Source organism: Molothrus aeneus, chromosome 3 (genome assembly GCF_037042795.1).
Source record: "Molothrus aeneus isolate 106 chromosome 3, BPBGC_Maene_1.0, whole genome shotgun sequence".
Lineage (NCBI taxonomy): Eukaryota > Metazoa > Chordata > Aves > Passeriformes > Icteridae > Molothrus > Molothrus aeneus.
In genome coordinates this window covers 42,338,954-42,350,456 of record NC_089648.1, presented here as the reverse complement: position 1 = coordinate 42,350,456, position 11,503 = coordinate 42,338,954, and the positions used below count along the sequence as shown (strand labels likewise).

At 38.2% G+C, this 11,503-nt stretch overlaps 1 protein-coding gene across 1 annotated transcript in view; it reads right to left on the bottom strand.

Annotated features, from left to right (window-relative positions):
* Nucleotides 1-376: 376 nt before the first annotated feature.
* KCNK1 (potassium two pore domain channel subfamily K member 1) overlaps nucleotides 377-11,503 on the bottom strand; it is a 31,566-nt gene continuing 20,439 nt past the window's right edge. The window contains exons 2-3 of the mRNA XM_066546774.1: nucleotides 5,921-6,316; nucleotides 377-2,989 (exon numbers count right to left, since the gene is read on the bottom strand). Coding sequence (XP_066402871.1) covers nucleotides 2,730-2,989; nucleotides 5,921-6,316 — 656 coding nt within the window. The 3' untranslated portion in view covers nucleotides 377-2,729. The remainder of the gene's footprint in view (nucleotides 2,990-5,920; nucleotides 6,317-11,503) is intronic.

Genomic DNA, 11,503 nt, shown 5'->3' with positions numbered 1-11,503 from the left:
TCTGGATTCCAGTTTCAACTCATCTTATATGCTGGCTTCATGTGAAGATGAAAAAGCTGTATGAAATGAAACCAGTTTTTCAGATTTCTCAGAGTGGAGCAGTTGGTTCATAAGGACAGGATAAATGCTATGTCACTATTTTTTATTTGCTATAATCAGTCAGCATCTGAAACAAAACCAAACATGCCTTGGATTGCTCTTCTTTTTTTTTTTTTTTTTAAAGGAATAACAATACTAAGCCACAATTAATATCAAGGTTAGGTACAACACTGGCATTAACAGAGCCTCCTTGAGCTGAAGAAGGCTAACTAAAGGATGCACAAACGCAGACAAGATTTCTTCAAGGCACACATGCCACTAAAGAAAATACTCCCACTTCATAGTGCAGGCAGGCAAAAGCCAGACTTTTTATTTAAGTTTAAAATAACAAATATTGACCTACAATCACAGTATACTGCTTAGTTTATCGCTTCTGCTTTGAATTCTGTGCTTTCATTTCACGTGTCTACATTTTGCATTTGTGTACACGCTGCAAAAGTAACTTTGTATATCATTTAACATCTGTGCATATCCTTTAGAGCTTAATATTACACAGAAAGTAAAAGAAATTTTGAATTTTAAGGTACCGAAAACAATCAATAAAGTCCCATGGAAAAAAAATAGTATAAATGTTTCTTATAGTACAGTACTCATAATTTTATGTCAGTGTCATTTTAATGACATAGTTTTCAAATATTGACTGTATAAAGAGAAGACTAGGGGAAAAAATTATCTAAAATGCTTTTCCTAAGTCTGTTAGACTCTGGTGATTTATGATATATGTACAGTATATAAATATATTTATGTATATATGTACATATATATTGGTTAACATTCATTATAAATAGAACTGTGTTAACCTAAGCAGTATAAAAATAGCCACTTTCCTGGGAACATGCAAACACAATATGCTCTCACCTAATCTATAAAACTCAAAACAACCAAAACCTTTAGCTCTGATTTTCTACAAATATAAATTTCAATTGAAGACTTTCAGCTGATTTAACCATAAAGTAAGTTTTTCCAGTAAAGATATAAAAATTTGTTTGATGCTAGCTATAATTAAGCTCAAACACAGTATATTTTGGGTTATTTACTTTCAAGTATTTTTCCCACGTGCGCTAAATCTAGACACGCTGCATCTGTTTTCTTTACAGTAAATTATTATTCAGCTCTAAACACTAAAAGCCAAATTACAGGCAATCTGGCATGCTTGCACTGCAGGTAAAAGGCTCTCCTCTACACTTTTCCTATGTGGGAGGCTGTCCTATTATGGCTATTTGTGCTCCAGATCTTTTGTTCATTGCAAAGCCCTATCAAGACTCCCCTATCATAAGATTCTTAAGGCCAGAAGAGAAAGTACTACAACCACTTAAATCTCGTTTCGTGCTCACTGAAATTCACTGAGGTCCCTGCATTCAGCACAGTGACTGGTAGCTGGACTAAAACACCTCTGCTGTTACAGTCAAAGAGGTTCCAGCTTCAGAAGTTGAGCAAGATCTTGACTTTTTAGTGACTTTTCCCAAGGGGAAAAAAATTCGGTTCCATCCGAACCAAATGTGACATTTTTCCTTTTTTCTTGCCATACGAAAAACTGAAAAATTGTTTTGTCCTGAAACATTCCCTTCTCCTCCAAAGTGTTCTGAGTACTGGTTAGAAAAGCAAAAGAAGAAACAGGAGCTATGTTCAAGGTGATGCTGTTTCTGTTCCTCCGTGTACCCGCAAGCTCAGCAGAGCACACACTGGGCTGGACTGTGGGAGGAACAGCACGGAGTTCTGAGCTGGTTTCAACCAGCTGAGCAGGTTTCAACCATCTAGTAGGAGAATGCCACAAACACATGACTGTGCCAGTCATGTGTGGCACATGCTGACTCATTTCCATTCCATTCCAGGCAGCTAAATACCCACTCCTGCCCATTTCAGAAGACTGAAATGCATCTGTCTTCCTTCCCTACCATCTCACCTCATCCAGAGCTTTGAATTGCTTTTGCTATCTCTCAGAAAAGTATTTCATACAAAAAACAAACAGCATAGAAGACCCAAGGCACAGTCTCTTCAGGACAACATTTTTTCTGGTGATTGGAGACCCTTTTAAGGAAGTAGGAAATTAAGATGTAAATGGCATGGGCAAAGGAGGGATTGCAGTATTATTTTTTCCTTCCTGGAATAATTGTTCACACCTGCAAGTAATAGAGAGATCACCTATATATTTCCCCCCTCCATCAGATCTAGAGATACTGCTCTGAAAATGTTTTCCAGATTAAGATGTTCATTGGATTAAAACTGTGACTATCATAAGTGCACATCCCAAAATCTGCTGTCAACCAGTTGCAAGATGGGGCATTTAACTCAATGAGCTGGATGTCAGTGAAGGCCTAGTCTCCTAAAGATGTTCAACAAAGTTGCTCTTGCAAGCCTTTCTTTCTGGCATCTCTGAATGTGGTACACCTAAATCCTTATCCCTCAACCAAAATGGCCTTATGTTCCCAGCCACATCTTACATTTATTCCCTCTTCCCAGGGTGGCTCCCACATTTTTCCCAGAAGTCTTTTCTATGTCAGAAGTGATAAATTCTTTTTAAAGTAGCACAGTCTTCCAGCTTTTATAATTTGAGAAAAAAATATGAGGCTTTCTATTTCTTATGGTAAGTAGCATAAATGCACCAAAACACTGGTATGGATACCCGTGTATTAATTGTTTAGAGAGCTGTCATTGGAAGTTGGGGACTGGGAATTCACAAAAGGCTCGTTTGCCTTCTGATCGTCCTTCATGGAGGCTGCTTGGTCTGAGATGGAAGAGAAGGAGAGCTGGTCATGTTCCATTATATGCACTTGGTCCTCTTCCTTGTCCTTCTTCACATAAAACAACTTCCTAAACTTTTTGAGTTCATGGAGCTCACAGAAAGTCTCAAGTACCACCAACATTGCAATAAGGCCCATCAACAGATAACCTGAGTGCAAAAAAAAAAATTTAAAAATTAATTATATTAGCAAACCAGGTAGGGCTGGACCAGTTTCGAGCTTGTGACTTTTCTCACCCCTGTCATCTCTGACCATTACGTTAATTTTCTTTATGACATAATTTCAGAGCTTTGAACTGTGATAGCCTTGGTTTTTTCCCTTTACTAATTCTACAACCAGAAGACCCCACATAAACAGAAAGAGTAATACTAGTGGCTTCAAATCCGTTAAAACTGTGTGAGAAAAAAAAACGTACAGGTATTAAAAAAACCATAGTAATAAAAATTTACAACATGCACACTCCCTTACTTATGACTTCCATGATTAAGTGGCCTTCAAAAGATTTTTGATCAAAAGATGGAAAATAAACTTTTACCACAATATTCATATATATTACAAGCAGAAGTAAAAATATGGGAGCTAATTATGGTCATTGGTTATTTGTATCAGTTTAGCAGGACAAATCACTTACTACTTCATAAAAACGTTGGAATTATTTTCCTCTAAAATTATTAGGCATACAACACCCTGAAATACCTGGAGAAAAAAAGCAACTAGGAATGTGTACAAACCAAATAAAACCAAAATGAAAAATTATTGTAAAATTACTCCTGGAATTTGAAAAACCTGACACAGTTACTCCATCTTTTGGGTGCATTTGCAAGGTTTTACTAAGGTAAACAGATTACCCAAAACCTGGAAGTCTTATCTAAAATGTATTACAGATGACTTTAGCCATGTACTGACTGACTTATTTTAGAGGTAATAGTCAGCTCTCATAGACTGAGACTTTTGCAAATGGAGATCTCTATGACAAGCAGTACACTGAGGTTTTTTTTTTAATTTTTTATTCTCCAAACATAAAATGTGTATAGTTTAAAGGAAGGTATTACAATAAATATTTATTAATCTCAGTGTTTCATTAGATCCCTACTTCCGATCATTACAATTCAATGAGGAGCATGACTACTATCTATTTTATAATTTCAATGAAGTAAATGAAGCAGAAGCTAAGTGTATAACCATTAGCAGAATGCACTTGTCCATGGGCTGCACATTGGACATTTTTCAACACAAGTGTGGTGAAAAATCAACACAGATTAATGATTATAATTTCCATATGGTCACTGTTCTGTTACCTAAAGGCATAAATATCTCACCTGTAGTTACAGATTTTTCACTGACAGGAACACTCTCCTTTTCCTTCAAGGAGAACCATTAATCAATTTTTTAATACTGAATACTCATCTAAATCAGCACTACAGCTAAAATTTATTAATTGTTTTTAAACTTTATATCATAACATCAAATGGAAGCTACGCATTAACACAAAGAAGAACTGACAAAGCTGTATCAATTGAAAAGCATCTAAAAATCTGCACTGAGAATTTGTAATTATCTCTGAGACTCAGTCCAGCTAACTGTCACTTGATTTAGAACAGGACTTGTGTTCTTCTAAAAATTCTTGAAAAGCCTCTAGTACTCATTAAGCATTTTCTGATGTAGAAGTCCAAAATATCTTATAGAAAATTTAGGTTCAGGAGAAAACATTTTATTTGGTTCCTTGAATTGCTCACATGAAAGGAAAAAGAATAATTTAAAAGTTATAACCTTAAAATCTATCGAAATTCAATATTCTAAGGTCATAACTTTGCCTAAAAGCTACCTTTTCCTTTTAGTATTTTCTATAGCATTTCCTGCAATTTACTTCCTAATTGTTGTACAGCTTGAAAAACCTTTAATCTGAGCCATAATGTTTTCTTCAGATTTTGAGTCTTCTGAACAGCAAGCCTGTAACAAGGCCTTTGCCATGTGTGACTTTCCATTCACTTAACCACTTAGCATCCACAAATCAACACTGCAGATCAGCAGGTTATAATTTAAAAATACCATTCATAAGATAAACATGACAGGGAGAGAAGGAAATCTGCAACAGCGACAGTCCTGGCAGGATAATACAACAAAGTGTTCTATGGGCTAGTTCAAGGCCTTGCTTCAAAGAATGAAAAAAATCTCTCTTCAGGTAAAACACAAAACCAAGTTAACAGACTCTATGCCTACATTATGATTGCTGGATCATGCAAAGAAGCATAGCTGAATGCAGACCAGCCTAAGAAAAGAACCTGACAGGAAAGGTTTGCTTTGGGTGTTTAGATCTTTTAACTGATGCCTCTGATGACCCAAAGACTGCTCAGGTTGAAGCTATATGAGAAACTGCCATGTTTCAAAACAATGTCACTGGAAAATATTGCCCTCAGCATACATTTACTCAGTATACCAAAATAAAGGTAATTTTCTTCTTAAAATCTTCACTTTCTTAAAATCACTGATCACTATGATTTCTTCTGTGTCAAATATAATGAAACAATTTAAATTTAGCATTCATCGTCTTTCTTTTCTACCATCTCAGTCTACTTGTCTGTCTTTGACAGCTGGTATGTACCAGTGCCAGCTTCAGCTACCTTCTGTTACAACTGGAGTCAGAAGCTTTGCTATTCCACCTTGTTTTCCATGGCTTCTTGACTCATTTCTGTCCACCTGTCATCTAACCTTATGGGATGGCCTTGGGTTGCACAGATCATCTTGGCCCTGTGATGCACTGAAATGTTAGCCCAAGATGCTCTTAACCATTTTCATAAGTTACATGAGTTTTGTTTTTTTCGTACTATTAATAAGAGAGTAAATATCTATGGTTAGAAAAATGGAATTCTCGTTTTAGCGTTTTCCTCCATAACTATAAAAACTGACCTTACTGAACAGTTTCCTCTTTACAGAGCTACCTAAATTAATGCCCAGTTTGCCAGCTGACAAATGATCATTATTCACAGAATGGAGAGAAGTCTGATTGTCAGTTTGATGGTGATTTTTTTTTATTTTTAATATAAAATGCCTTTTACTTAGCTGGTTAGTTTGACACTTACATGTAATTCCAATTTTATACAGCTCTCGGAATTTTTGATTGTAGCCTTCTCCTGGCACATAGTCTCCGAGACCAATGGTGCTCAGGGAAATGAAACAAAAATAAAATGACTCCAAAAAATTCCAGTCATCTTCCAGGACAGAAAATATTGCTGCTGGGATTAAGAAGAAGCAGGAGACAGTGATGAAGCCGAGGACCATCGCATGGATGATTGCAACGACCTGCTTGGAGAAGCCCCATCGGATGTGGAAGTAGAGCACGGGGCGCCGGGTGACGTACACAATGATGCGTTGCACCACGGCCGTCAGGAACAGCAGCGTGAACGGGATCCCAATGACCGAGTAGATGATGCAGAAGGCCTTTCCCCCATCAGATAAAGGCACTGTGTGTCCATAACCTGCAACAAAGCACAGCAGGCATGGGCTGAGTGAAAGTAAGGAGCTCAGCTGCCAGGCTGATATTGGCTGTATTGAGTGAGAAGAGTAAAATGCACTATCAGTAAATCTGAATTCTGCTACTCTTGACAAATGCTGTTCAATGGTCTGTTTTAAACTGGCAAACAAAACTCAGTACTAGCCACGAGCAAGTAAATCCAAATATTTTTATATTCCAAAATTGTGATCATCATTGTATAAATGCTTATTTCAGAGAAGGAAGAAAGGCCTAGTCAGGAGTGGAAGCTTATGCCAGGAAATTTGTATTTGATTCTGGGTTTTCCTGCTCAACTTTTTATTTAGTATTACAAAGTGATGTAACTTTTCTACCCACCTTGTAAACTGGAATAATACATACTTCAGAAAAATGTTCCTACATCTACAGTAGTAACACACTAACACCTTTTGTGAAAATCATTTAAATTACATAGAAGTACTATAAGCAACATTCAAAGCTATCTAATTCCATGTCTCCACAGATTATAATCCATCAAAAGGTATCTAAAAGCAGAACAAACATTTTTCACAGCAAAACTCCAAGGATTTAGCCACTGTGGCTAGATTTTTGCCTCATCATTTACACACCAGGAGGATGAATAGTGCTGCATTCAGAGTACAGGAATAGATCCCCTGCTGGTGCCAGCAATCCATATGTCACAAACCTGTGCAATTGTACTTGTACCCAGGGCAAGTGGCCACACTGCCAAAGTACACCCTGACAGACAGCATTTGGTTCTAAATGTGAGTCATTATCACAGAAGGGAACAGCAAATCCAACCTAAACCAGGAATGCTTTCTTCTGTTTGCCAACCAATATAAGAAAAAAAAAAAAAAAAAGGTATTTTGTTTTCATTGCAGCTAGGAAATCCCTTGAAATTTAGTCTGGGCACCCTTTACACTGCTATCAAACCAAGCAAGTGCAGACAGGCCCTCCCAATTCTGCAACCCCAGATCAGCCAGCTCATTTGGGTTACATTACTGCTGTACAGCAAGGCATTTTCCAGAGCAGAGCTACTGCAACTAGCTATCTTGAGCAGCCCAGGCAGAACACACAGTGAATTCAGGGTTATGCTGCTTCTGATTTCTGAAGTGCACTCTGCACTCCAGTCTGCCCAGTGCAGCACTAGACCAGGCAGACATTCCATGAGGCCCCCTGGGAACTCTCTGCCTGCTCTCCTGTGAAACTGGCTGTTCTGCAAGTCCCTTCAAGTTTTATATGAACAAAAGAGATTTCCTCTCTACTTTGATGGATTTAATAATAGAATCATTACTTTTTAATTTTTCCAGGGGACTAAATAAAAAATAACATTTCCTTTTCTTAAGATGTACAAAGACACTTCCAGACAATGAGAGACAGGCAAAATGTCTTATCACTACAATGTTCAAAGTCTTGTAGAAGAAAGACATGAGGTGTAATTTCTCTGTGTTAGCTAACCCAACAGGAAATTTCAGTTGTACTTGAATTTTAATGATATTATGAATAATTTACCCAAGCTCAGTCTTTTGAGTCCCAGTAAATTGTATTAATTAATGGCTTTTTTCCTGCTCACCTTCTGTTAGCTTTATCTGCTTTGAGATAAGAGGATCAGAACTGCACAGAGTAGTTCAGTCAGATTTATGAAATTGTAGACAAGTATTCTACTCTGTGCCTAATAATGCTGGAGGTTTGACTGGCATTTCTGACTACTGCCAAGCTGAGGCTTTCTTGGCCCTGCCTATCAGAAGTCTTGGATCTTACATCCACCAGGGCATATCCCATCACTTAATGTTTGAAACTATGACAGTGCATGATTTTATCCACACTCATTTTCATGTGACACATTACTGCCCAGGTGCCATAGGGCTCTTCCACCATCCTTACTGCCTTAATTAAAGTTGTGTATTTAGTAAACTTAGTTGCTTCCCTCTTCCAGGTCATTTAGAAATAAGTCAAACAGCACAAGCCCAACACAGTTCTACAAGGAACAATCCTTGTAGATTGTTCCTTGTAGAACTGTGACAATCCCTAGGGGAATGAACAAACCAGTCCTTCAAGAACTAACCACTTCTCCTACTCTGTTTGCTACCTTTACATATCTCAGGCTATGACAAGTGGAGAAGAAAAGGATTTCTTTTTTCCCAGTATGCAACTGCTTTTATGTAACATTTCTTAACAATCTTGAGTGTCAAGAAAGTTGCCTATAATCTTAGTTATCACTGTACAAAAGTCATTAAAACAGCCCAAACCAACACAGCTACACTTTAAAAGAGAGGCAATTACAGATCCAAGGCCCAAGATTCTCCACTGTTTGCTCTCAGACACTTGTGCTCTATTGCCTCCCATCTCTGCTCCTGCACCTGTTTGTACTTCAGACTGTGTCCCCTTCAGGGAGGTGTGTGCGCCCATTAGCCTTTTTCAGTGGAAACAACCATGATCAGAAGCATTACAGTTGCAATCCCAAGGTATTATTTTTGCTATGAGAAAAGGGCACTACTTACAAAGGTATTTTTTTATTCTATCCAGTGCACTTGCTATGGTTGACCAGAATTAAATCATCAATGCAGCCTGTCTGATAATTGTATTACTGATTATGAAGAAAACAAGATTTATTGAATGCTATATTTTCATACAGTATAATGAAAATACCAGATAACAATCACCCATTTAAAAGCACTGACCATTGAAAAATCAAACCCTCAGAAAACCTGGCCAAGCACTGCTACTCACAGTGACACTAGAGATAAAGGATATCACTCAAAAAAAAAAAGGAAAAGAATTCAGCAGAATTTGCCAAATAAGTAAGACCAATGATCTATCTAGCTCAATGTGTTGAGATGGACCATACTGGATTGATTACACAAAGAGTAAAACTCCACAAGATGTTGACAGTTGAGTTTCAGTTCTGTTCACATGTGGGGATTTTTTCCTTAAAAATCTCTTATGGCTTGGAGGATTTCTACTATTATATGCTTATATAAATATAGAAAATGTCTTTAGCAGTTCTGATGTAATTCTAAAGGTTGTCACAAAAGTAAAAACATACATACAAAAGTGTTTCTTTTTAGAAATAATTTAAAATACTTATACCTTTTTACATTTACTTTGGTGCTGAGTTACACACATCAATGACGTATTCAATAAAAAATTTTCCTCTTGCTGTACTTCAAGTTAGACTTCTGCTCTTACATCTTTCTAAAAAGGCTCAGTCGTGACTTTTCTACACTTCTCAGTATGTTGCATCCCTCTTGTGCAAGCTCAAATTTTCAGTTATTTTGTCTTCTGTCTTAGCTTTGGCTAGTTGCTCCCGTTAGATCACTCTGTAGGTCAATACATAGAATTGGCCATTATATTCCAGGTAAGGTTTATTTTCTCCCTCCATTTTTATACACACCATGAGACTTTCGTTTTCCAGAGTCTCCAGGTAGCTTCCAACAATGTCCAGTTCATAACAACCGGTGTCAAACCTAGCACTGCCTTTGAGCATTTCACACTCTTCCATCCTCTGTTAGCTTGGCACTTGTTGGCAGTAGGTGTTTTTCCCTTCCATCCTTCTCAGACACTGCTTTGACCAATCTAAGCAGTTGTGTATCATCACTGCTTTGTCTCTTTATGGTTCAGTCTCTCCTGTAGCTTATTAATGAGCTCTTCTCTGTGTTAAGAGGCAGTGGCTGTGTTACAGGTTTTTCAGGACCCCAAACTGAGCAATTAGTGCCAGAGTGCAGAGGTGCCATGGTTCTGTGATGTAATAACCCAGCCTAGACTTCCACACAAATGCCCAGATGATGCCCCAAAGGGTAGATGTTTGAATTGTGGAGATGGATCTTACATCAAGTGAGGCAAGTAACAGACAAACAGAACTGCTACAGCCCACAGAAAGCTTCCCCCAGCCAGCCTCTCCCAGGCTACGGGGAAGAAACCTAGCAGGTGTGTACCATGTTGCAGCACTGCCTCTCTCTTCCATTGCCTATTCATAGTTTAGAGGTACTACTCCTTCTACAATAGGTTTTGTCAAGCCACAGCTCCCTCTAGCCCCAGGTGACCGGCTGCAACACCACCAGCCCTGTGCAGCACCCTGAGATTGTCAGGGCACAGAGAGGGTTATGTTCAGCACATCCAGTGTCCTCCCCAACACACCCATTCAGATGGCAGAATCACACCATGCAGCGTAACACAGTAAGTGTGCCCATCCTTTTGCTGGTCTGAGTCAGTGTCCTTGAAGAGAAGTCAGACCTTTAAATCAGCTCATAATCTCAAAATGCCCCAATAAATTAAGTGCATCATGTACTATGTATTTTTAAGTTATGCAAAAATCTTTAATTCATCCCAAGCATAACATGACTCACTGGAATATGATGAAGATGGTCATTGATAATATTTACATAATTTCTAGACTTTCATTTTATAAGCCTTTGACATTTTCCACTGTGTTTAACAGTGAAATACATCCTTCTTTATAACTGGTCAATTATCTTCCAAGATGAAAAGGAAATGTCAGGTGATGGTAGATCTGTGCAGTAAGAGAGATCACCTTGGTTGCTGCTATATTCTTCCTTGCAATAGAAAATAATAGTTTGAGACCTAGTTTTATGAAGAAAGATGTATTTCACTGTTAAACTTATTGGGCTACCAAACTGGAAACACTTTGGAAAAGTTCCCTAACACCGTTTTGCTAAACAAATCAGGGAACCTGGATTTCTAGCCAGGCTGAAATACGCCACCCTACATTGCAGAAATGAGGAGGAAAAATTCCACTGTGACAGGCATTTCTAAGCAGAGGAAATCCATTTGGAAATTACATTTTGCTATCTCCTCCGTTGAGTTAATGAAACTGATTTTGTGTGCATTAGAAGAGGGAAGAGGAAGAAGTGCTATAAACCAAAATTGATGAAATAATCAGGGAGGGGAGGGGAAGGATATGACAGGACAGAGAAGAGAAGAGAAGAGAAGAAGGAGAAGAGAAGGAGAAGGAGAAGGAGAAGGAGAAGGAGAAGGAGAAGGAGAAGGAGAAGGAGGAGAAGGAGAAGGAGAAGGAGGAGGAGGAGGAGGAGGAGGAGGAGGAGGAGGAGGAGGAGGAGGAGGAGGAGGAGAGGGGAGGAGATTTTGAAACCTAGTCCATTTCACTAATAAAAGCTTCCTATGCAGCTCTCAAAGCACTGGCACAATTAGAGAC